The sequence below is a fragment of the Notothenia rossii genome (assembly GCF_949606895.1).
Source record: "Notothenia rossii genome assembly, chromosome: 9".
Classification (NCBI taxonomy): domain Eukaryota; kingdom Metazoa; phylum Chordata; class Actinopteri; order Perciformes; family Nototheniidae; genus Notothenia; species Notothenia rossii.
Window position 1 is genome coordinate 16947158 of NC_136907.1, and position 26724 is coordinate 16973881.

Genomic DNA, 26724 nt, shown 5'->3' on the forward strand with positions numbered 1-26724 from the left:
TGAAGGTACAGAAAGCCAATCTGAAGTCAGCTTTTAAAGGGGCTTTTTATCAGGGATGCTGCGGGAGGAGTTTCGTGCTTCCAGGAGTAGTCCTAAACTGCGCATGCGTCAAGGTGATCAGCCGATCCCAGACGCAAGGCAAGATAGTTCGGTTTGGCCATTTCCGGTTTCAGTTCTAATGACTTATGAGGATGAAGTGGAGAAAAATGATAACTGCATTCAAAATTGTAATTATTTAAGAGAAGGAAATAATTAGCCTATAAAATAATATAATGAAGTCATTAAATGTAACAGTACTTATTTATTAGAGTTACCCGTTTAATTAATTAGGCCTATTGACTGGGTAGGCTAATAATGTTGTGTGCATAATGTTGCATGTTAGCAATATTGTAAAGTTGTAGCTGGTCAGTTGGTGGAAAATGCAATTATATGATTGGGCACTCATAGCAATTAATCGTATTTATTTGCAGCTCATATTTTCTAAAACCAAACATTAATATGAAAAAATAACTGGGACTCATAACTAAAGCTGTCAAAAGTACAGAGTAAAACTTGGTCTTAGGGATAGGAGGTAGCCTATGAACTCAGCTGCAATGAAATAGAAATACTACAAAATAAACAGACACATTTACACTAATTCAGTCTCACACAAGGAGAAGGTAGCACATTATAAAGCTTGTGTAGTGTGACCATAGACTGTAGGAGTGTGACTTGGACACATTTGTACCTGTTCCGCGCCGACACCGCTGAGCTGAGCAGATGCTTGAAATCTGGTGTGAACCATCTTGCTGTTTAGTTGCATGTTTTATCTTTGAGGATGACGAAAGTCCTCGGCTGCTTGCGTGACTTGTAGCGTAAGTGACGCCGCACCACCTCTCTCCTCCCTTTGTGCAGCTGACAAGCCCCTTCTCGACCAGGACAGGAACACACAGAGGTACGTTGTGTTTTAATATTGAATTGCAACACAAATGCAGTTTAATGTACTGCTCTGTAGCTGGTATCAGCCGGCGGACTCTGACCCCCTGGAGCTTTCTGTCTTATCCATTTTGTGAGCTGGGTGTAGTCGGCGTACAGCAGAGATGCTAGGCCTGCTGCTGTTTGCACCCAAAGCTAGCTTGCTGGCTAATGTGTTGCGGTGCGGTCATTTGACAGAACAGGAGCCAGTTGTCAGCAGTTATTCAGGCAGCTATATTAAAAGAAGAAACGCTATCTTACGGTTTCTTGACACGATACAGGCTCACTTCTGGTCAACATGCCATGAAGTTACTCACTGGAGACACTTGCCCGCTGGCCACCTTGATAGCTAGCTAATGCTAATCTGTTAGCAGATGAGGACAGTGAGATGCTGCCTGCAAAATCACTTTGTGTGAGTGTAGTGTTGTTTCTCTCTAGACAGACACTACACTTTAAAAAAAAATCAACTGTAGGTTTGTATCTCAGCTGAAATTCACTGAATTACACCTCAACTAACTAAAGTTGTGCTGAAGGGCAGTGCTGCATCCTTTAACTGAGTGGCTAGGTCAAGTGTACTTAATCATTTCAGGAGTGGTCCTCATCATGCCATGGGATTCATATATCCTTATCTGTGAAATTGCTATATGAAGTTGTAGATTTATTCATAAATTAAGTCATTGGGGTTTACCCCATGGCACCTCAATGAGTATCACATATACAGCGTTGTCCTCTACGGCCTCTAGGTTTCTTCCTGTAGCCATGTGTGGAAGCCATAAAACTACTAGGCGCAGGGGGGGGGGGGGGTCTTGGTGTGTTGACACAGCGTGAATAGTGGACATGCCATCTGTGTACGTGCTAACAGGCACTGCAGATTCCTGACATTAGTCCACTTCCAGACCAAGTGCTTCTGTATTAGCACAGTTACTGGGGGACTGGTTCAGAGGGCTGTCCAGGGGGGGGGACATCTTGAATGATTTAGGGAGGCTACAGTTGGACATGCATGTGGACGGACTGACATTTGTTATGTCATAGCTAATGCCTCTGTTATTTAGGAGTTTGATATGTGGGGTCGAAGAAGCATCTGGGGTAGGGCTGCAGGATTATATTATATTGGGCTATAGCGTAGTTGAATGTTACCATATCGATATATTGGAGAGTAGTCACTTCTGATGCTTGTATATTCTAAATACACAGGTGCACTTTATGGTTTCCTCTAATTATTAGATCAGTGTTGACTAAATATCTTGTAAAGTCACATCTTCAAAGTGTCAAACCTAACTTAATTTAAGTACAATTTCCGTTTTGTTCCATAATTATACTGATAATCATCTATCCAAGAGCTCATTTGATAAATTGTTATTTATTTTCGTAACATTTACTTGTAAAAAATAACCAATAGAACATGATGACAGTTCAAATTTGAGAGTGCAAGTTTTCTTTCTAATCTTTCATAACTTACTCAAAGAATGTCAAATGTCGTGTCAATCCTCATCACGCTCTAAATGGTCTCCCACACATGCAATGGGATGCAATACCTTCAATATGAGTCATATAACAATTTGAGGACAAGGGTGGGGTTTTTGAGAAAGGGCGGGACTCCCTTTGCACTGGGTTAAACTTTGGTGTGCATTTAACAAAAACATTGTGTGTTCGTTTAAGACTTTTTCATTTTATTGGGTGCAAATAAAAAAACTAAAAGATTCCTCAAATTGTTTTTTTATCATGTTTACATTCAGAAACAGTTATTAAAGTACTTTTCACCTGGTAAACTTTTTAAATGACTTATTTATTTGCAATCAATTTGCACATGTTTGTTATCAATAGGCCTGCGTAACAACTTCGCCTTGATAACTGTTGGTGATATGGAAAAATGGAGCCTACATCTATCCACTAAACATAATGATGAAATACACATGTTTTGCACAACTGGATATCCAAGAAGAGGAAGGACAAAGAAGTTCAAACATGCTGTACGGGACCATTAGCTTAGTGGAAAAAAGAATGTGCACAGGGGAGGGGAACAAAAAACCACTGACAAATGTAAAAAAAAAAATGGATATTAGCTAAGGTGGCAAAATGTGACTCCTGCAAACAAACTCGCCTCTGTACTCAAAGGAATGCAATTTAGAAATAATGTGTGTTTGAATTGCTGAGCTCCTCTGTTGTGTGTGTGTGTGTGTGTGTAGCTCCTGTAAGCCAATAACCTTATGAGATTTGAACCTTTCATATCCATCAGTGACCTCCAGCTGCACCTGCCTTCCTCTTTCAGCAGCACTTTACTTGTGATCTGTTTCGATGTCTTCTCTCTATGCTAAAGCTGTAACACAGAGGGAAGAAAGACACACAGGGATGACGTTTCTTTAGAGAGAACGTTTTCTTGTGTTAAGTCACACCTTTGACCATCTTGTTTGTCCCTGCAGATAATGGCTGTACCTCCCACCTACGTTGACCTTGGAAAGTCTGCCAGGGACGTTTTCACCAAGGGATACGGTGAGCACTAAGCAGCCAACCATACTCACTTATTGCAGCAACATTTACGGCAGTATCATATATAAAGAAAACATAGTTTGACACTCAATCAAGTGCTATTTTTATCTCTAAGTCAAGATGGTTTTTTATCACATGGTAGCTTCTTCTTTTAAGTTTTTCACTTCAGTGAAAAGGGTTGCTGTGTTAGAATCTTTTTCTAGTTTTAGTGCTTCATCATTCTCTTAACCATCATCTTTTTATCCTCTGCCATTCGTATAAATAATGTATTTCTCTTTACTCAATACTCTCTCCTTCTCTCTTGTAGTGTAAAGTAACCACAGAGATTTTTTTTGCAAGATTTGATGCAACACTTCCTCCTTCCTTAATCATTGTACATATCCAGTTGCTGCATAATGTTAACAGCAATGCATTTGGATTCAAACCAGGCTCTCTACTGTGTATTCTGTCACTATGTTTGCAGAGTATGCAGAGCCTCACGTTGAGTGAGTGGATGTGGGGTTTGTTTTGTGTTTACACAAATTAAAGCTGTACTCCAATGGTTACTAAATGATGTCAACTTAATAGCTTTGGCATTCCCAGACTCATTCTTATGTACCATGCAGGGTGACTTACTGCCATCTCCTTCACAGAAAAAAACAAACTTAGAGCAGTTGTGAGGCTGATGAACATTTCATAGGGTAGAAACTGCAGGATGGACAGTGATGGCCGGGATGAGAAATGAATGGTACCAGCCAGGCCAGAAAGTACATGAACGTGGAGATGTTCTGGGTCATGTGAAGTGTGCACGGTGGATCTATTGATGGCTGTAATGCTGGCTACGGGCAGGCGTGGGGCTTTAGGCAGAGCCAGGGTCTGTTCAACCAGCCTTCTAGCTGTTGTTCATAACTGACATTACTAATGTTCCAACAGAGCCACATCCAATCAATGAGTTGCATACACATAACTCTAAATGCACTCTGGAGGCTGTTCTCACAGAAACTAATCAATAAGTTGATGTAATATGTGTTTTAAATATCAAAAGGGTTTCTTATGATGTGTATAAATAGAATCACTTTCAGAATTCAGTTTATTACTAAGTAGGTTTTCACATGCAAGGAATCATCTTTTGGTTTTACATCCAAATATTAATATTAAGTATAAATAGAAAGCTGCAAAATATACAGTACAAGATGGGGGGGGGGGGGGGGGGGGGGATGTTTTTGCAAAAATGTTTTTTTAATGAACCTGCTCCTCTATTATTGGATGTTAAATCTGTATTGTCATCATTAAATAATAATGTGTTATCTAATGTTGTCTGTTTCAGGCTTTGGGGTCATCAAGTTGGACTTGAAAACAAAGTCTGAGAATGGACTGGTAAGTCGTACAGATGATCAGAGCGGCCACTTCACACTGCAGCTTGCTTTAGACTCTCCGGGCCAATAATTAAGTCGCCCATCAGCTGATTTCTTAAATATTGCAAACACATTTTGGCATTGGCTACCTGACTGATGATTTCAAAGATACTGTGTTATCACAATCAAACATAATGTATGTCTTAGTTTACAAGTCAAATTGATTTCTTGATCTTGTAAATGCACCCAAGGATTTGGGATCAAGTGTTTGTTCCGCGATGTTGAAAGAAGTCAGTCATCAATTTATTACACTTTATTTTAATGTATCGTGGCTAGCGAACCTGTGTGTATGACTCTGACTCCAACACTATCCTCTGCAGGAGTTTACCAGCACAGGCTCTGCCAACACTGAGACCAGCAAGGTGGCTGGATCCCTGGAGACCAAGTACAAGTGGGCGGAGCACGGTCTGACCTTCACAGAGAAGTGGAACACCGACAACACCCTGGGGACCGAGATCACCATCGAAGACCAGGTGGGTGACCAGGTTTATCTTAAATGTGTTTTTGATTTGATATTGGGAGTTAAATTCACTGAATTCTTTTCATGATCACTATATAGGGTCTGTCTCACAAGTTGTGGGTGCCTTAAGCCTTGTTGTATAATGGATTGTAGTTTCATCTCATGAGCAGTTTATTCCAAAGATGATTTTTGACTAAACTGAACCTTTTTGCTCATCTCCTCAGTTGGCCAAGGGTTTGAAGCTGACCTTTGATTCTTCCTTCTCTCCAAACACTGGGTAAGAAACACTACATCCGAACCATGGAAATAAATTTCACTGAGAACACAGGAGTTCAGTGGAACAATGTTGAATTAAGCAATCATACACTTGAGGCCGTTCTTGAATGACGTTCAAGAACGGCCTCAAGTGTATGATTGCGATTCTATTACACAAACTATCATTGTAATCAACAATATCGTAAAATAATTTTATAATGTGGGCTAATTTGCTCCCAAACCTACGCTTTCTGCTTGAGTTAATCTCCGTCAGAAAGTAGTTCCCATGGTAGCGGTTTGGACACTGTTCCGAAATCCACCATTTTCTCCTGGGTTTTTAAGAACGCTTTGAGACATTTGACAGCCCAGGTAGTTGACGCCAATGTACTCTTTTCGTTGCGACTTTTTTCCAACGCACTCAACTCGTCAGTTGAAACAGCCGCAAATCTTTCGTTGGTTTTGTGGTCTGTGTCCATGTCCAACCATTCATCAATACTGAGGCCCCCCAACAAATCAAAATTAACTTTAAAATCGGACATTTTGTAGCTACCGATTTCCAACGAGAGACAATGTATAACAGTGTAACGGCTGTGTGTCGCTAAACGTCGCTATGGAAACCACACGATGTAGGCTTATGGAAGTAGTTTCGGTAGGCTAGTGGCGTGTGTAGGCCACTGGATACTTTGTGATTAGGGACGTTCTATTTGATCGTTGTTTGATCGTGGAATCAAACACGCCTATTGACCAATCAGAGAGCTTGCTCAAAACTATGTGTTATAGAATATGTATTCATGCACTATTGGAGCTACAATTCATAGAAAACAAATAACAAATCGCATAAAAAACATTTAGCCGTATGAGCCGTTTTTTTTTATTACAGCAAGTTGAGGTAGCAGTTTTTGTCTGATTGTCAAATTGCCTAATTTTACCTTTCTTTTGGTAATTATTTTGCTCTTTGCCAATGTGAACAGGCTGTGTGTGCATTTTTAAACTTCTGTAGTCTTAGAAATATATAATTTGAATGATGTAAGAAGTATTAAAACATTGCATCTTAACAAAGCGTACCTATTAATAAAATGAGATGCAAATAACCCTGTACCTATAAAATAAATATAAATAACAAAAAGATAATACACGACAAACAAAAACAATGAAAATAAAAATGAAATTATAGGGAAATATTAAATAAAATGTATCATATATTACAAATATATATGTTGAACTATGAATCCTATAGTAAAAAAAAGTCAAAATAATCTAAATGAATGACTGACTATGATTTAACCACCATTTCTCTCTCCTGCCAGCAAGAAGAGTGGCAAGGTCACGACGGGCTACAAGTGCGACCACGTCAACCTCGGCTGCGACGTCAATTACGACATCAACGGGACAGCGATCCACGGTGCAGCGGTGGTGGGGTATGAAGGATGGCTGGCCGGATACCAGATGACCTTTGAGGCCGGCAGGAACAAGATCACCCAGAGCAACTTCGCTGTCGGATTCAAGACGGACGAGTTCCAGCTGCACACGAATGTGTAAGAAAATAGAGGCAGCAGATCGTCCTTAGTTTGATTCCATACAGAATACTTTTTTAATGTACTGGCAAACCAATGTGGATATACCATACTTTATTATCATCTTATATCATTTGGTGTAGTTCATGCTCATTTCAATTTGCCTTACTAAAACCACTTTTTCAAACACTGTTGGCCCTCTTGCTTGCAGCTAGCACCTATGTTAACGGATCAATCTAACAGCAATGTAGTTAACATTTATATAAACACTTGTTTTGTTGATATTGTTAGAGAATTTGTACTCTGCCAGACATGCATAGCTTTTGTTAACTAGTTCTCGCCGGGCTCGCTAACTTGTTGCTGGCTATGTGCCGGGTAACTGACTATTTTTATACCCAGGTGATGGGATTTACTATATTACATGTGAAGCAGAGGCTGGCAGGCAGAAAGGGCCTCAGTGAAGAGGCAGAGCGAGGTTGTGTCTGATCGTGACAGATACAGGGCACACTGTTTTGTTTCCTGCTGTGTCCAAGCCTGTTCAGTCTACAGCTGAAGTGATTATGTGGGGTCAGGTAGAGTACAATGTAGGATTTACATCAGAGACGTCGAGCCCACCTCATGAGCTCTTTAACAAACATGGAACAACCAAGCAAGGAATTCTACTTTCAGAGAAAGAAAAACAAACAAACCCATAATTCATCCCTTTTTAAAGAGAAGAACATCATTGTTGGGGAAACATGATTTGTTTTGCTGCAACATTTATATTTATATATTTATTTTAATCTGCTATTCTTCCACAGAAATGATGGAACTGAGTTTGGTGGTTCCATCTACCAGAAGGTGAATGACCAGCTGGAGACAGCCGTCAACCTGGCCTGGACCGCCGGAAACAGCAACACCCGCTTTGGCATCGCTGCCAAGTATCAGATCGACTCTGATGCATCCTTCTCTGTGAGTCCAGTGTAACCTGGAGTAGAAGTTGTGCTAGTGCTAATCGTCTGCTGTAGGATAACAATGTCACTTAATCCTAATCCCATTAGAAATGGCTGTTTTATTTTACTCGTCCTTCACAAGGAATTTGCCTCGATTTAAGACATTCTGAGTCCCTACAATATAAACCCTTAATAGTCATAATTTTTCCCCCTCAAATAAGGGTCCAATTATTTGCTCAGGCTCTTCCTAGCTGACCAATTTGGAAGGATGGACTGCAAATGTAATCCCGTATGCAACCAAGCCAATTAGTGTGAATGCTTGTTTGTGTATATATTAAAACACCTTGTGTTAGCATAATGGTGAAGCAGCACACTTTTGAAGGTATCACTTATTATTTACAATACATATTTTTCTAAACTGCTTGCCGGATTTAGCCAGCATTGATCTGTTAGTAATAATCTGTTTCCCGCACAGGCTAAGGTGAACAACTCCAGCCTCGTGGGCCTGGGCTACACCCAGACTCTGAAGCCAGGTGAGTGCAAATTGTGTATTATTTAGGTTTAAGTTCATGTTTCATCATTTACTCAATCATGAGAACACTGTGTAGCAAAAGATACCACGTAATTTAAAAAATAGATTAAAATCCAAATCTGTGCATTAAAGATTTCTGTGTGGATTATTCCATGTGTAGCTGCATTTTAGACATACACAAACTACACAATGATCAGCTTAGGACTTCCTAGCAGATACTTTGTGGCATTTCTTGATTAGCAAACTTAAAAATACTTAAATAATATTTTTTTATTCTAACACATCAGTTGGAAGAGTTTTGCACAATATTAAATCAAACCGAACTAGACTTTCATAATGGTAACAACATTACAGTGGAGGAATACGTAGCAATAGGTGGTTTATCCTTGTGTGTTTTTCTTTCTGCAGGCATCAAGCTGACACTCTCTGCTCTCCTTGACGGCAAGAACATCAACGCCGGTGGACACAAGCTTGGTCTCGGTCTCGAGTTCCAGGCATAGGAGGATGAAGCAGGCGACCTTGAAGTCCTCCCAGCACACACACGCGTTCCCCACCAAATAAATAAATATTTCCAAATCCTGTATTGATTACCTAGCCTTCACAAAAACCCATGTGTCCCCTAGGCATGTTACAGCTGGAGCCAACAAAAAAAACATAAAGGTCAAATTGTTCCTATAACGATCTATCACTTTCAAAGGACCACTTAAAGGGAACAGTATATTTTGAAATAAAGAGCTAATTTCAGAACAAAACTACAACCATTTAACAGACACTTTTATCATGAATTGTGTTGTTTCCAAGGGGAAAGTAGTGTCGAGATCAGTCATGAGGATTTCACTTTATGTCTTTCACTACATTCTTTCACAATGCTTTAAGTTGTGTGTCTCTGATTTCCAATGCAGATCTAATGGAAAGGGCAGTTGAGTAGCTACCCCACCTGATGGTGTCGTTGCATAGCACCATTAACACTCCTCGCTCAAATGTTGTTGTGGTGAAATAACTGTTAAGCTTCCACACTTCTGCACTGGAGAGCTCTGATGTCTTTGTTGATATAATATAAAATGGGATGGGTTAGTTGTCCTTGATGTAAGCAGCTGTGATTAGCTCTAAGAGACACTACACCCCAATATGGACATTCTGTGTTTTCATCTCACTTGTTTTTTGTGTCTGTGCATTTGGTGTGAAACATGTCTTTTGTTACATATAGTAAAGAGAATATTATTTTATTGACAGTCTTGCATAGTTTATTCCACCTGTGAAGTCTTAAGAAAGCAAAGACCTGTCAATTCTTCCTGGTTAGGGAAAGGAGGGAAACCAGTTACACTTCTCTGAGGGAGGAAGAAAGTAATAAATACAGTGCAGGAAGTTGTAGTCTTCCACAACTGGTTATGGGAATCATGCTTAGAGAAATTGACTGTATTGTCATTCCCTGAAATAAATAAAGAACATCTTGAACTGGATTGTGTTTGTTATTTTGCATTCTGTCAAGTTATGACCAACATGATGTGATGACTCATTCCGATACCAGGTTTATTCCTATGCTTTTGGAAAAATTAACTGGCAAATATAAAAAGTGTTTTGAAACTGAAGATTACTGTTTGTATGAACTGGGATCACAAGGATTAGTTTGAATTCTTTCTACAGTGGCAACTGTCACAAATTATTGTTATTGATTGATAACGTCTAATCTTTGTAGGGCGTCAGAGGAGGAACAAATACTTAGATATTATAGTAAAAGTAGAAATACCAAAGTGTAGGAATAATTTTACAAGCAAAATTCCCGCAATCAGAAGTACAAACGTATCCGCTTCAATGTACCTACAGTTCCTAAAGTAAAAGTACTCATTACGCAGATTGGCCCATTTCCGAATAATATCTTATCTTTTGATTATAATTATTGATGCAATAAAGTGTAGCCTAATCAATGTTGTAAAGATGCAGCTAATTTTAACTTATGTGTGTGCTGCAGGATAGCTTGGGAATGTTACTCCAGGTGTAACTAAAGTTTTATTTAGTGTTGATTATATTTCATATTTCACTTCATTATTCCAAATCTGAATAAATAATAATTGTAGTGGAGTTTAAGTACATGATTTGCATCTGAATTGTAGTGCGGGAGAAGTCCAACGTAGCAACACATGTAAGTACTCAAGTTAAGTAGCCTACAAGTATCTCAAAACTGTAGGCTACTTCGCTACAGTACATGATTAGATCTACCTGGTTACTTTACACCTGCTGGTGAATCGGCATTAGCTGATATGAAGACTCCACGATTTAATTTAATTGAATTACTTTATAATTTCTTGACATGATCAAGGATAAACACTGAGGCCATGACAGCTGATTATAAACATCAAGAAAACAGAACAAAATCACTCTCTCCCTGTCTAACATCCCGCATCATGTGGCCATGCTAACCCCTCCTCCAGTTACTCACACATCAACATGGCGACGTGCAGAGCGATGGGGCGAAGCAGGGGAAATATTTGTGCTCTTTCTCTGGTTATTTTCCTTCAGCTGTTAGTCAGTGGCTGCCTGTCAGTTCCGGTAAACAACAACAACACGGCGATAGGTATGTTACACTTGTTTGAAGTTCTTGATAAGATGAATGCTGTGTTTTAAAGCCGACCAACAGTGCTGCTAGTTAGCTAGCCACTGTCAACGTTACTGTAGCTAGTTTGCTAGTGCGTCATGCTAGCAACTATGGTGTCAAGTGAGAGGGACGATGACAGGCTTTCTGTATGTCCCGGAAAAGTCTTAAAACAGTATTTTTTTTACAATTCGAGTCCTTGTTAAAGGATTACAGTTCTGTTCAATAAGTACTCCGATAATAATAAGTTGTTTACGGTTTTAAATGTGACTCCTTTGATTGAAAATACGTTGTAACGTTCTGACGTCAATTTTAAAAGGTTGATATTTGTTTATTCGTTTAAGACGATGTGAAATGTGCTTTAAGCTTTCTTATTTGGACATAATAATGTTTTACTAAGTTCATGAATCCTGCAGAAACGTTACGGCCATAACAAACAAGTCATAACCAGAAACAGGAAGTCATGATTAAATAACCAAACTTCCAGCTCGACAACATCACAAGCAACAATTCCTACTCTGTGCTCAAAGCAACTAATTAGATGTACTCAAGTACTGTACTTAAGAACACATTGTATTATAGCTATTTGTACTTTACCTGAGTACTTCAATTGTTTACTACTCAGTACTTCTACTCCACTACAATTCAAGGGTAAATAGTGTACTTTTACTCCACTGCATTTATATAATATATTTATTTAGTTACTTTGCACATTTGTATACATGCTGTTAAATATAATTAACACATACATCAGACTTTAGTTACACCTGGAGTAAATCCACAAGCTACCCTGCAGTATACAAAGTCATTAAAACTAGCTGCACCGTTAACATCTTTGATAACTCTTTAATGTTCAATAATTATAATCAAAACATATCAAATATATTATTCTGAAATGGGCCAATCTGCATTACGACTACTTTTACTTTTGCTACTTAAAGTTTATTTCGAGGCTGATACTTGAGTAACATTAGGACTTTTACTTGTAACAGATCATTCCTACACTTTGGTACTTCTACTTTTACTTAAGCACAATATCTGAGCACTTCTTCCACCCCATATTGTAGGTAAAGGTTATATTTGTGGTGGCCTGCAGGGACAACTCTTAAGCACTTGTGATTTGTTAGTGGGTCCAGATGTCCTTTTCATATATCTGCGCTGTTAAGTAACCCCTGTCACTCCATTACCACCACAGCTTATTAAACAACCCCTTTGAAGTCTGCCATCAAGGAACTGGGACCATAGTAAAGGCTGTTAAATGTCTCAGGCCCTGTCATGCATTCATGAACTTTGACCAGGGCTACTACTGGCTTACATTTGTTGAGATAAAATCAGTGGTGCTGAATTGCTGCCCTGTGTTCTCTATTCTTTTCAAATGAAGTGCTATGGATGTGTTTATCCACATACACCTTAAGTATGTGATAGGCAAGTCATGCATTGATTGGTAATAGATTTGTTCAGCAAGTCTTGTGATCTGACATTACTAATAGAACTATTTCCCATGAAACCTGGCATCCCTTCTTTATCTGACAGCAATGTTGTTTGACAGAGGAAGGATGACCATTACTTGAACAGCCACAAGCTGCTAAATACTGTTTTAGTTGAAATACAAGCAACATCTATAGACTAAAGTTAACGGCTGTATTCATTTTGAGCAACATCCATGTTCCAAGAGTGCAGCTTTAAGCAAGACTGGAGGAAAATAACCCATTACTTGTCAATAAGAATTTGTATTTAAGGACATTTAACTTAAATATGAAGGCATTTTGTCGAGTGTGACTCAAGCGGCTCAAGGCTGCCTCTCCTACATGCTGTTTCATGCAGCACGGCCTATAACTTTTACCTTCACAAAGATCTCCTGTTCAGTGATTATTTATGCTGGCTATTGCCCATGTGTATGAATAGTCCCTTTCTTCTCCTGGGAACGTCTTACCCAGTGCTTCAAGTCCTCCAGTGTTTTCCTCCCGTCCCTTCCTAGGCAACACCTCCTATTCCCACAGGATTAAATAATGTTGACACTTGTTGGTAAAACAGCGTCATTGATTTGGGGAAAGCTGGCACGATGCATGTCTCTGAGTTCAGCTCACACCTAGTAGAAACGGTAGTTGATAGATTCTTGAAAATGAAAGTACATAATGTTTTTATTATGAAACAGAAATGTCGTGTCTGCTGTTACACTGCAGTCTTAATAAACTAGTTAAACAGGTACTCCAACTACTCCTGATTTTCTGAGGCAGCACAAGGGTCACTGAGTATCAGAACAAGCTCCTTTTCACAGCCATAGCTGCCGGTGGTGTTGGCACACGGTGCAGTTTTATGGCATTAGTCATGTCTGTATTTGCATTAATTCTATTTTTAGAACTCTATGAAAGACCTTACTGTTATTGATTGATTGATTGAGAGTGTGGTTGTCAGCAACTTTAGATTAAGTTGTATTTCTTCAAATGGGTTAGAACTGAGAACTCGTATTCATTTTGGACTCATTGGCTTAATAATTAATTGAACTTTATAGAGAACCCGTCCTTCATTCAAAATAAATATTTATTCGACTATGCAAACTAGAGCTGTAACGGTTCTCAGTCTGTTCTAGTTAATGTTCTATTGCTTTTAAGGAGAATGTAACTGACCTTTTTTTCTTGCATTGTTATTCCTTTGTTTCTAGCATCAACACAAAATGCGTCTCCAAGTATTATCACTGTGGACAAGAAAGACACTGTGCCTCCGCCATCTCAACCGAGTGTAGTGGCTGCCACAGAATCAAAGAAGCCTTCAACACCCGCTGGCAATGACTCCACAGCAGCAGCAGCAGCAGCAGCAGCAGCAGCAGCAGCAGCAGCAGCAGCAGCAGCAGCAGCAGCAGCAGCAGCAACGGCCCCTAAAGACAGCTCCACAGCAGCAGCAGCAGCAACGGCCCCTAAAGACAGCTCCACAGCAGCAGCAGCAGCAACGGCCCCTAAAGACAGCTCCACAGCAGCAGCAGCAACGGCCCCTAAAGACAGCTCCACAGCAGCAGCAGCAGAAGCAGCAGCAGCAGCAGCAGCAGCAGCAGCAGCAGCAGCAGCAGCAGCAACGGCCCCTAAAGACAGCTCCACAGCAGCAGCAGCAGCAGCAGCCCCTAAAAACAGCTCCACAGCAGCAGCAGCAGCAGCAGCAGCAGCAGCAGCAGCAGCAGCAGCAGCAGCCCCGGCCCCTAAAAACAGCTCCACAACAGCCATTAGACCAATAGTCACGGGGAAGGACCATGAGGAAACCACGCCAGATTCAGTCAGCATTATTGAAACCTCTGACAATCCTCTGATGCCAGAACCTGTCGACCCAGTAAAAGATGAAGTTGCAAACAACAAAGACCAGTCAACAGACAAACCTGCTTTTGCTGAAACTACCACAACTGCTATTCCCGAAGTACCCACCACTGCCCGTGTCATAACCCCTGAATCATCCAATCCTGTTACGGAAAAGGAAGCTCAGTTTTACGACTACAAATCCTCCATCGCTGTGAACCCGTCCACAGAGCAGGAACCTGATCTAGACCTGCAGCCGACCACTGACGGAGGACCCGCACGCCACATCGATCTGGATAATTACCCCGAGGAGGAAGACGAGGACGATGACGCCACCTACAACGACGTTTATGAAAACAACAGCATGAATATGGCCAAAGGGGAGCCGGCGAGCAGGCTGCAGCCCGAGGACATGGAGGTGACGCGCTACAAGGGAGCAGACAGCTACAACACCGAGGACGAGGACTCCCACTTCTTCTTTCATCTGGTCATCCTGGCTTTCCTGGTGGCCATCGTCTACATCACTTATCACAACAAGAGGAAGGTGAGTGTTGACATGACAACAGCCGGCGACTCCTCTAGGTGTAGAGGCCAGAAGTGATGCTGACATGCGTATTGTTTGAACAGAGCTGATATTACTTTATCCTCTGTAAGTTCCAAAGGTGATATTGTACCATACACGTTAACTATAGATATCAATTGGCACATTCATCATCAACTCATTTGATAGCAGCTTGTCAAATCTAAGGTTTAGCTGTTTTTTTTAATTTTTCAAACGTAATTGTTTTTGAATACTTTGAAGCAGTCTTGAAGCGTGAGAGTGTTGGGAGTTGGCTCTGTGCACTAGACACTTTTCACAACTTATATTTGGGCATATTATAGTCTAAACACTTTATTAATTGAAAAAAAAAAACAGTAGTTTGATTTAAAAAAAACATCAAAGTGCTTTGTTTGGAGTTTATTTATTTAAAATTGTAACGCCTGACAATCATTTCTTATTTTCCTTTCATGATAACACATTGTTTGAGCAACTGCACCACCTCACATAATAAAATAAATGCTTTTCAATGTAACAAAAACAACCAGATATCTTCAGCTGAGACAAGTTCGATATTCTATATTTTGCTGGCCTCTTGTACTTAGAGTTCAACAGCTGAATTAAAGATCCTCATTATGCAGTCTTTCGTCCGTCCTGCTCGCCTTTTAACCAAGACAACCCTTCAGTTGATCCGCCCTACGTCGACCAGATTAACTTGATTTCCTTGTTCATTCGTTCTCCCTTTCTCCCGTTGTCAGATCTACCTCCTGGCTCAGAGCCGGCGCTGGAAGGACGGTCTGTGTTCCCGCAACACGGTGGAGTATCACCGCCTGGACCAGAACGTCAACGAGGCCATGCCGTCCCTCAAGATGACCCGGGACTACGTGTTCTGATCCAGGTTCATGAGAACAGTTTGTTGAGAGCAGCACAGAGCCAGTTGGCCTTCCTGCCTGTCCGGCCGCGATGATGAGATCCCGTTGTCATGGAGATTGAGCGATGCTTTCTGTTGCTTTACAGGCCAACTGGAGAGCACTGTGTCGTTGGGATAGATTATGTTTGTTTGGGACTTTTCTGTTGTCAGCATAGAGATATTTTCACTGTTTATCTTTTATTATTATTTGATGCATTATTATTTGTAATTCTCTTCTTAATTATGGCTTTTCGGGATTTGCTATTTTGGGTTTTTAGGTGTTTTAGTTGTCTTTTTTGGGAGTTTTTCAGCCCCTCTACACCTGTTTTTGTTTTCCTTCTTGCATACTGTCTTAATATGTTTAATACTCACTAATAAGAGAAACGTAGGTCATAATATAAAGCTGCATTCATTAACAGTTGATTATTTACCTCAAAGATTAATTAGTGATTTCTCTATTAGCAGTTAGCCACAATATCAATCTAGGAGAAATGCATAAAACACAGTCCTTCCAACATCTTACTGTAAGAACGTTACTGTAAACTATTAAGGAACAATGAAAACAAATTGTGTATCATGTAGAAGGAGTTTGATTATTATTTTATAAAGAAATCATACATTCACTGAGATTTAAAATATAGTACACACTTATTTTCAACTGTTTAACCATCAGCTATTTCCTGTTGCACCTTTGCAAAAAAATCCATAATAGCCTTTTCATTTTGATTTTACATTATATATGGGACGTAACATCTCTAGTACATTTTGGGACATTACGCTGCACATTAGGGAGGATGACTCTTCACGGGGGGGGGGGACTGTCCATCTGCTTAAGCCATTTAATGAAGACGGATGGGGAATATTGTTAAAATGGCTAGAATGTTCTCATCTCAAGTTTTTCCTTGTTCATCAATTTATATTTGACTTGTCTACGGTATCTCTTCTACTGCCCAGATTTCGCTATGCATAAACCCTCGGGCTGGCCCCCTTTGTTTTATGACTTCGGTGAAGTCTCTATAAATCATTCATGGTCTTCATCGTGGCAAAATATAACGGCCGTGTTTCCTCATGCTCACACAGAACTTTTCCTTTTCAGTTACTTCCTGTCAGAGTACCGTTTGCTGCGCTCGCTGCTATTTCTGTTCGCCAGATCTGCGTGGCTTGATGTTCACATGATTAAAAAAAAAAAAAAAGACCGTAACTTTATTTCTTATTCTTCACAGCCACATGTTTTTCTGACTGTTGCCGTCTCATGCCTTTAATTCATTGCCATAACTGCCACATGCATCCACATTGTTGTTTTAAAGCTCTTGTCACTTTTGCCACTTTTCAGAGGTCAGTTTGTATTTAAAGGTTCAGAATGGTTATAATTGTAATGTGATTTGCACTTTGCCGTTCAGTCATGAGCTCAAACAGGAGGAGGGGGGAGGGGTTTCCTGCGTAAAGGGGATGCATCAACACTGCTCTTGCAATCAACAGTAGAAATGTAAAATCTCTTTTTTTGTCAATAAAGCACAAATTGTGTAGAGTCCTCTCTGTCTTTAACTTGTGATTGTTGATTTCATGATCGACCTCATGTGATTAATCTAAAACACAGATTAAAAGAGTATTTCAATCATAGAGCATTCTGTTATCTTGCTCTTTGTTCAGTGCATGTCCTATTAAGTCAACACATCACTAACTAGAGAATCACTTTGATCTCATATAATCGTAATAAGCTCAGAAGTTGTGTACTCTTTTTTTTTACTCTGACAATAACAGTCCAAGATCCGAATGTATGGTTGAAAGCTATGATATACAGTATGTATTCATAGGCTTAAAGCTGAGAGGGTGTTCAGATTATAAAATAGGAACATATACATTAGCATAAAGTGTATTTGATCTGCATGAGGTTATAAAATCTACATAGCATTTAATTTATATCTTTAAAAAATAAAGTAAATAGAAAGCAGGTACTAAAGCCCTAATATATAAACACGATAAGAATTACAGCTTTTCCCCTGATTTTACTAGTGGGAAAACACACTATACTAATGGTTGTATTCCGGTGTTCCTGTGAGAGTGGAAGTGACCCAGCATGCAGAATACCAGGAAACAAAGCAACTAAAAGGAATCATTAATTTCATTATTTCTTGTTCTTTCGTTATCAAAATGTCCTCTGTGAAAAGGCTTAGAGCTGTATCAGGGTAATAAGTAACTTTACCACAAGGAGGCAGTACACACACACAAATATCTGATCTGAAAAACCTGTACTGTATTTCATGGTCACATTTTCTACTGTGTCTTTCAACCCAGTAAAAGATGGTGGTGTGTTACCTCGCGCTGTGTAAGAGACTACAAAGCGAGTGTGTATGTGTGTGTATCTAACTCTACATCGACATTTTTACCTGAGCAAATAAGAATGTCATTTTGGATTTGGTTTTCCGCTCTATTCCCTCTCTGTGTGTGACATCCACACATCAGCATAATAAAGGGGATTTGAGCTGAAAAACCCTCAACACTTTTATGCTTTTTTTTTAAAGGTGTGTGATGGTAGCCATATGTGCCAAGATAACCCAGAATCCCTCAGTAACACCAAAGGGAGAACAAATGAGCCAGTGTGTGAATCTTTAATGTCACACAACACTACTGGGATGGATTTTAAGGACAGCAAAAGAGCAAAAAAGTTTATTTCGGAATCTCTGCCTTTAAAGTTTGTAAACGGAGTGACGAGACGGATGGAAGCAGAGAGAGAGAGAGAGAGAGAGAGAGAGAGAGAGAGAGAGAGAGAGAGAGAGAGAGAGAGAGAGAGAGAGAGAGAGAGAGAGACAGAGCCAGTTTGACATGTTTGACTAGCCTATTGTCCGCTTTGACAGGCCGTACTATAAACCGCAGCGTGACAGAATTCAACAAGTTCAAACTTACTTTATTATCATTAACTTTTGTTAAAATAAGTCTTTAAGTTCTTAAAAGTATTTTCCACAAACAATGTTATCTCCCAGAAGTCATTCTGTCAAAGAAATATTTTTCAAAGGCGTGATAATCTTATTTTGGAATTAAATTATTTAAAAGCGAATAAAGCAAAGGAATATTTCAAAAGGATACAATATATGATTCCTACAGAGCCTGCTTTTGCAATAATATTTGGCAGAAAATGTAATAAAAAGTGTATTATTCACTTAAAAAACAAAACAAATCCTTCATTCTTTTGCAGCTTGAAAAATGTTGATGTTGTGTAAAAACTGCACTGAACACTTATTTATTTTATTATCTTGGTGTGAAGACATGAACTGAAATCGGTTGTGCACATGATTTTGAAATGGCATCTCTATTTTCTGTAGGTTTAATATGAATGTGGGTGAAAGATTTGACCTTTTCTGTGTCAAAACATGCTTTCTTTCAACTCACTAACTCCAGTTATCTACCCTGTTTCAGATTGAAGAGCAAGAGGTTATGTCTGCTTGGTGCGTGTCATCAGCAGATAAGATAATCACGCTGTGTTCACATTTGTACAAAGATATGCCAGGCGAATCTATCTGAGAGACAGCAGCAAATGAAATCTACCAGCTGGAAAATCTCACGTCTACTTTTGATCAGTGAAGGGTGAAAGTCTTGACAATAGTTTTTTGGTAGCATTTAAAAAAGGTTTTCTTTAACTTTCATAAAACATTTCTCAAGGGATCAACATTCTTTAGAGGTTTAGGGCATCTTAATGTATAATCTCTCTCAAAATGTGCGGAAATAGGCTTTAATGAAATTAGAAAAGCTCGAAAATGGTCTAAAATAAACCAAAATGCACCCATGCACCCTTCATCCATATGACAGAAATTCAGAATTCTTAATTGTGTCGTAGTTGATGGCCTTTAAAAATAAAAAGACAGAAAACAACACATTTTCGTTTTGTGTTTCAATTATTATTATGTTCTTGTCTAATGTGGAGGAGATAGTTAAATAAAGATTAATCCCGAAAATCATCCTAAATGACTGGGTGCTACACCTCAGCCTTTGATTGGACATATAGTAAAGATATCTTGCTTCGTTACGACATCAATGCTCACAATTTATAACTATAGTTACAGCTTTATTGTCTGAATGTTTTTTCTCCAGCAAAAGACAGATCAATAACATCTTCCCATGGAAACCAGGCAAACGCTGGCATTGCAATCAAACAACCTTGAAACCGCCAGATTTATGGCAATAATTCCCACAGCTGGAATACATTTTTGAACAATCGGATCGCTTGTGTAAAACTATCAATCAAGGGCAATCCTGATGGATATTGCCCTTCCTGCCGTCTCTGTAATCATTTCTGTATTTTCAGCATCTGCTGGATTAGGTCTACTCGCTTTTTCAAAAACCCAATTCCAGCAGGTATGCTTTTTACAATATATTGAATTTCAATAAACCTGAGGGTAAGGCAGATAAAATAGTTGATCAAAGCACACGAGGTAGTGATCGGGTCATGTGGCCTGGCGTATTAGCTTCCTCATCAGTGGGAGAGATCAACTGGAGGACTCACACTGACAAGTCCGGCTCCATTAAAGGTATTGGTAATGTTGGACTTCAACCCTCAGCAGATACTGTGTACGTGTCTGGTTTTTAAGATACTCTTGGGTACTAAAAAGGTAGCATTCAAAGTAATGGACATACAAAGTCAAACCAGCAACTGGAAACCAATAAAAAGGTTCATTGTAATTGTTCTCACATATGGTGCTCTTACAAAATAACTTTTTTATGGTGCAAAAGGAAGAAGTATAATAATTGCGTTCATGGGGACTCTGGGAAATTCTTTTTTAAGGAAGCAAAGTAAATGAGTATTTTTAACATCAACCAGATAACTTTCATTTAAGGCCTTTCAGAAAAAAATAAAATAGAATATGTTCATTCTAAATAGCCATAGGATTATTTTGCCTGTGCAGTAAGAACATAACTTTCTCATCATTATGATGAAGAATGTCGATTCACTTAATAATCATTTAAATGATAACCTTGTTGAGCGTTGAAAAGATTCTGGCTATTTAATTAAAATAGGATGGCTGTTGAATGGAAGGTTTGTTCAATATATCGAGTGCAAAAATCATAGTAGAGAGTTCCGGCACATTTTCGCATTATGTGCAGTTGATAAATGACATAGGGATAGGATAGGAAGAAACTTTTGACCAATTAGGTTTTTTCGGGGCATCACCACCTAGACTGTCAATCATGTACAGAACACTCCCCTCCAAAGTTGATAAAGCCCCGCCCCTCAGCCCTGTCACTTCCTTGTTTCCCTCCAAACACTGAAGGCAGAACAAGAAGAGAAAACATGTGAGTTTAACAATGGATTTTTCTCTACTTTATCTGATTGTTTTGTTTACTTAGTTCTGGTTTTATGTTGTGTGAAGAAAAAGGGTGAAATTACATATTGTGGATGCATCACTATTAAAAGTAAAACAATATGATTATCTGTTGATATAAATCTATAATATTTTCTTAATAATCTGTTGCATAGAAAATATCATCCACATTTCCCTCCACCTCCAGCTGTTTTGATCAATTTTGTGCAATGAACTCGTCTTTGGGTTTAGATCCAGTGTTTGAATGTGCACACATGGGATGTAAAGCCATTTTCAGCTAAAGGCTTTTCACTATATACCCTCTTGGGATGTCTCCATACCTTATAAATGGCAGGATGAAAAGTAGTAAATCCAGAGCAGAGTATTTCTTTTTTTTGGTGGCACAGTGAGTGCAAACACAGCATGAGGTTAACAATGGGATTTTAGGCCACAGACCTTTTTGTAAAGGCAAAACAACAGAGGCTTTAGGATTTTCTTTCTTGGATGAACTGGGATTCTTTCAAGCTTTCATACATATGGAAGCATTTCAGGCTGCACTTCATGGAAAATACAAACAAGTGACTTTGTCGTTCTTTACCTTTGTGAACCAGAGGAGGGCCTGGGTTACTTTCCCAGCTTTCTTTATGTTTAATTTCCTGTGTGTGTGTGTGTGTGTGTGTGTGTGTGTGTGTGTGTGTGTGTGTGTGTGTGTGTGTGTGTGTGTGTGTGTGTGTGTGTGTGTGTGTGTGTGTGTGTGTGTGTGTGTGTGTGTGTGTGTGTGTGTGTGTGTGTGTGTGTGTGTGTGTGTGTGTGTGTGTGTGTGTGTGTGTGTGTTTCATGGCCCAGTCTCCCAGGAACTGCACATAATGTCCACAGTCCAGGCTTTATGTTTTCTCCATCCTGTTTTATCTCTCAGAGTTTTGTGTGTTGACTAAGCTTAACCGCCCTCGTTCTTTATCTTCTGCTTGGTTGGCATTAAGAGTGTAGCCTCTTTCTTTTCACTCTCGGCTCAGTAGAAAGATACAGGGGACATCATATTTATGGCTTGGAGATGGGAGAGGCACAGAAATGACCTGAGGCGACCACAAAAGATGGACCGAGCTGTTTAGATTAGATGGAGGTATTTAATAAGAACATGTAGTGTGCTGCACATATAGCACAGTACTATGAGAGGGAAGAGAAAATGCTTCAATATGTATGTATAGTTTATATAATATCTGTGAATTCACCATGTTTCCTTTTGTCTTTATGCGTCTGTCCTTCAAGAGTCCCCTCTATTTATGACTTGTTGCTGCAAATGGAAAGGTTGTGCGTTGGCAGCCCCAAGTGGCAATTTGACAGACCTGTCTTTCTCAGTATATCTTTTCCTTACAGTGACATAAACATTTTGAGTTCCTGCTAGAGACGTCGACATTTAGTTGTAAGAATCCCAAAGATAGTCATGACACAACTTGATACAGAAAAGGGTGGAAGTTTTTCTTTTGGTTTTCAGGTTTGCACATTTTGCTCTCATTTTTCTAGTTTCCAGAACCTGGTTTTAGGCAATAAAAGTTATCTGATGTTAGCCAGCTTAAACAGCAGACGTAAAACTTTAGTGATTAGTGAAACAAATAGAAAAAGGTATTTTTACCTAATTTGGATGCCTTTAACATCCCAACACATTTTCAGTAGGTGCCTAGAGTTTATTTTGCCTCAGGGCCTTCTAGTGTTTGAATCCGGCCATGTTTATTTCACACACTGCTAGCAGGGTGGTGGATCAAAAAAGCCGGTCTTTTCTGTATTATTATGATGAAATCAGACGATGAGTTGCAAGAACAATCAGTGTTAAATAATTTCATAACAGATCTTGGAAGTGTACCTGTCCCTTCCAGCAGCGGACTCACACCTGCAGTTTAAAGCGTTGATGTTATTCTCCCTATCAGATCCTTCATTATGCACCCTTTTTAAGTCCTCTTCAAAGTTCTTGTCACTATCTATCTCCTGCTGCTTTTTTCTTTTCTTTTTCCTCTATCTGTACTCTGAACATGTTATCAGCCATTGTCATTTGTCTTTTTTTATCTGTATATATTCTCTACTCAAGGGAGTTACTCTATCCATCAAAACCAAATTTCGAAAACTCTTTTAAATCTTTTTCTGCCTTCCTCTCAGACGGTTTAGATCTGAGCATTTCATTTTCCCTCTCTGTCTTTCTCTTCTCTTTTTTTGTTTATCAATCTTTCGCCTGTTTTTTTCCGGCTCTCCTCGATTCTGTATCCTCCTTTCTCTCTCTCCTTCACATCATTTGTCGTTTCTCTCAGCTCTGTCTAAATCCAAACCCCCTTGTCTCTATGCCGTTGCTGCTTTGATCTTACTCTTCCCTCCTCTGATAGGCAGCCTGTTCGATGGGTGTTGATGTATTTATGTGGATGTACTTTTAGGTATGTCTTCTTTGCATTAATTGGCCCTCCTGTATTTGGCTTGCTCTCCACAGTATTTCACGGCTTTAGAAGAAACATTCTCTCTATATCCTCTGGCTATGAGAAATATCAGCCTGGGGGCTTTTTTAACACTGATCCCAGTATTTTGACAGAGCGGGATGAGTCGGTAGCTGAGTCTTTTTTTTTTTAGGTTGTGCATTGGGAAATTTGACAAGTTGTTCTTAGATCATTAGCAGACTATAGTTCTATAGTTCTCTGTAAGTTCTGCACATTAGCTTACACCAGTTTCTCTGTCCAGACACTTTTTAATTAGCAAGTATTTTGTAAAGAACCATGTGTGTCAGGGTAAACTTCTATTTTTAATTTAAAGAAGTTATTTTTTCAAACGTGATCCCTGTACTAACTTATCCACTTATCCTAAATTAAGATAGTTTTACAGCCTTCAAAATGGTTTGTGCTTGAAGAAGAATACTGTAATGATGACAATGACTTTTTTAAGTAGATATATATTTGTTCTGTTAAGGAAACTTGTCTACAGCTTTCTTTAAAGTTGAAATAAATTGTCTGTAAATCGCAGGTGAAACATCTTCATCAACACTTGTGTGTGTAGCCAGGTTTGCCAGTGCTCTGTATTTAAGGTATCCTTTTTGACCATCGGTAGCGGTATGTAGCAATGCAGCAATTTTTCTATACAACAGCTGTTTTGTTTGCATGTTTGGAACATGCATGACAACACTCATGTATGCACACTTACACAATGCATTTCTGCCTCTGTAAAAACAATGTTCTACTGACTGACTATTGTTGAATGTACACGGAGAAATGTAGCAATGCACTGAAGTTTACAGTTCGGTCCCACAATGATGAAGCTTTTTCTATTTAAATGGACTTTCTCCAGCTGTATTTCTTAGTTTGCACATTAGCTTAATCCTCAAGATGTTGTCATTCGTTTTGTGAGTTTGAATGGAGTTTTTTATTCTTGGCTACCATTAGCTTGACACTTTTAGACCTGCATTTTAGATACAACTCTGAATAACTACGCCGTGGTGGAATACAAGTAATACAAATACTCAGGGTTATATTCGATTAACCCTATGTACTGTGTTATTCTGTATAATTAAGAAAACCTTAAAGGGATTTAAAAAACTTAAATTCTCAAAACACACTCTTTTTTTTCTTCCAAACTTTGAAGTCAATGTTGTTTCTTTAGAAACCCTGATGCACTGTTCATACAGAAAAGGCTTGGTTGAACTGAATGTGGTTGTTTTTCAAACTCACTGCAGGTTGAAAGAAAGTTCAATGTTTTTGAGAGGTGAGTCACAATTCAGCTTTGAAGTTTGCAGGCATTCAGACTGCATTCAATGTTTTTTCACACCTTCCACTAAATGTGAAACAAATGCAAGTTTCAGGGAAATTCGTTAGTCGACAAACAAGCTAGACACATAATAAGTGACAGCCTATTGGAATAAAGAGAACTGTTTTTAGACCTCAAACCGTATTAACCTTATTCAGTGACATATAGATGACACAAACAAGCAAACTGAACTTTTTGTTTTCGCTATGGGATATTGGTTGCCTTGTATGTATTTGGAAGCACTTTGTACATTTATTGAGAGTAGCTCTGCATACATAACACTTACTATGATGCTTTCTATGAGGCAAATGCATGGAGAACAACAATGTGTTCCTCAATCTAACACACACACACACACACACACACACACACACACACACACACACACACACACACACACACACACACACACACACACACACACACACACACACACACACACACACACACACACACACACACACTGTTTACGTGTCTGTTCTTTGTACAGCATGCTGAACCCTCTCCTCGCCCTTTTGCTTCACTTTGATGAGGGCACCGTCGTCTCACAATAGAACAGAAGGTAGAGAGAATAAAGCTTCTCTGAGCTGGAGCAACCAGAAAGAAAGGGAAGTGATGCTGAGCAAGAGGAAGAGAGAGAGAGAGAGAGAGTGAGCAAGATCACTATTTATGTTCAATGTGCCAACTTGAGGTAAGTATTTTTTAACATTTGGAAACAAAACTAGTGCTCTACAGCCACTTTCAGGTTGTAATACACAGATTAAATAGCTAAAATTGTGAAACAGATAAAAAGTGAAGTGCAGTTTTGTGTTTTATCCAGTGGTGGTGAAGTATAATATAATCATTGTGTGTTTACAGAGTACATTTCTCCTTTGTTGTGATATCCTATAAAAGGCCTTATTATGAGTATGAATGTTTTTAAAGAGAATGGTACTTTTTTTTTTTTAGAGTTGTCCAAGGTAAATTATGTAAATATGAGGATCCACCTGTGACATTTCACCAAGCCCGAAATCAGGGGGTACAGATGACCCTGAAATCCATGCAATTGGGGCCCTAATTTAGTGATGCCGTTTTTAGTGCTGGTTGAGTTATACTCTTGCAAATGATTTATTTCTGTTGTAGTGTATTGAAATGAGGTAAAGTAACAAAAAAAGTATTTTCAAGTCATGCCCTTCTACTGTCAAAATGCACCATTATCAGTATAGGCGAGTTTAAGGTCGAAGTGGGTAACCACAGGAAAAAATAACCTGCACCCATGAATCTATACCAACTTGCACACAGTCAATGTCTGATATTGCCTTTTTCGCCACTGAAAAGCCCTTAATTGAAATGCAGCAAGTGATTTGGCACTGAGAGCGACAGGGCTATTAGATATCGCTCTCCGTCAGCCGGGGTTATCCAGCAATGCTTTATTGCTCTGCTAAAACCCAAACAATAAAACAACTGCCAGGCCCCGCTCTGGTCAAGGAAACCATTTCATCACCTGACGGCAGCCATATAGCAGGAGGAATTATTAGAGAGGTGTCAGGGCAGCATGCAGCAAGGGAGGAAAGTGAGGGGGGAGAGGTGTTCTAATTTTCCTAATGGAGGCGACTGCAATGTGGGAGCAGGAGGAGGGCTGAGCGTTTCTGCTGCATGATGAAATGCAGAGAGAGAGAGAGAAAATGAAAGGTTTGAATTCCAATCAAGGTTTTCATTATTTCACTAAATTAGGGTTTGAAGTTCCAGTTAAAGTTATTATCCTTAATTAACTCTGGTTTTAAAATAGTAACATAAGAAATGATGATTTTTTAAAATATTAAACAGTCTGAA

General features: G+C 39.2%; 2 protein-coding genes across 4 annotated transcripts; both read left to right on the plus strand.

Moving 5' to 3' along the window:
* The first annotated feature begins 813 nt into the window (after positions 1 to 813).
* vdac1 (voltage-dependent anion channel 1) lies at positions 814 to 9988 on the plus strand. The gene is made up of 9 exons (XM_079648195.1): positions 814 to 934; positions 3375 to 3444; positions 4748 to 4797; positions 5156 to 5308; positions 5520 to 5572; positions 6858 to 7085; positions 7865 to 8015; positions 8472 to 8529; positions 8937 to 9988. The coding sequence occupies exons 2-9, from the start codon at positions 3378 to 3380 to the stop codon at positions 9026 to 9028; spliced, it is 852 nt and encodes a 283-aa protein (XP_079504321.1). The 5' UTR covers positions 814 to 934; positions 3375 to 3377; the 3' UTR covers positions 9029 to 9988.
* A 940-nt stretch (positions 9989 to 10928) lies between these two features.
* Positions 10929 to 17378, plus strand: cUnh5orf15 (chromosome Un C5orf15 homolog). Of its 3 annotated transcripts, none has more exons than XM_079648411.1 (4): positions 10929 to 11100; positions 13781 to 13912; positions 13946 to 14943; positions 15696 to 17378. In XM_079648411.1, the coding sequence occupies exons 1-4, from the start codon at positions 10974 to 10976 to the stop codon at positions 15828 to 15830; spliced, it is 1392 nt and encodes a 463-aa protein (XP_079504537.1). In that variant the 5' UTR covers positions 10929 to 10973; the 3' UTR covers positions 15831 to 17378. The 3 variants fall into 3 exon arrangements, with proteins under 3 accessions (XP_079504537.1, XP_079504538.1, XP_079504536.1); XM_079648412.1 differs by having other exon boundaries at positions 13949 to 14943; XM_079648410.1 differs by having other exon boundaries at positions 10930 to 11100; positions 13781 to 14943.
* The last annotated feature ends 9346 nt before the right edge of the window (positions 17379 to 26724 follow it).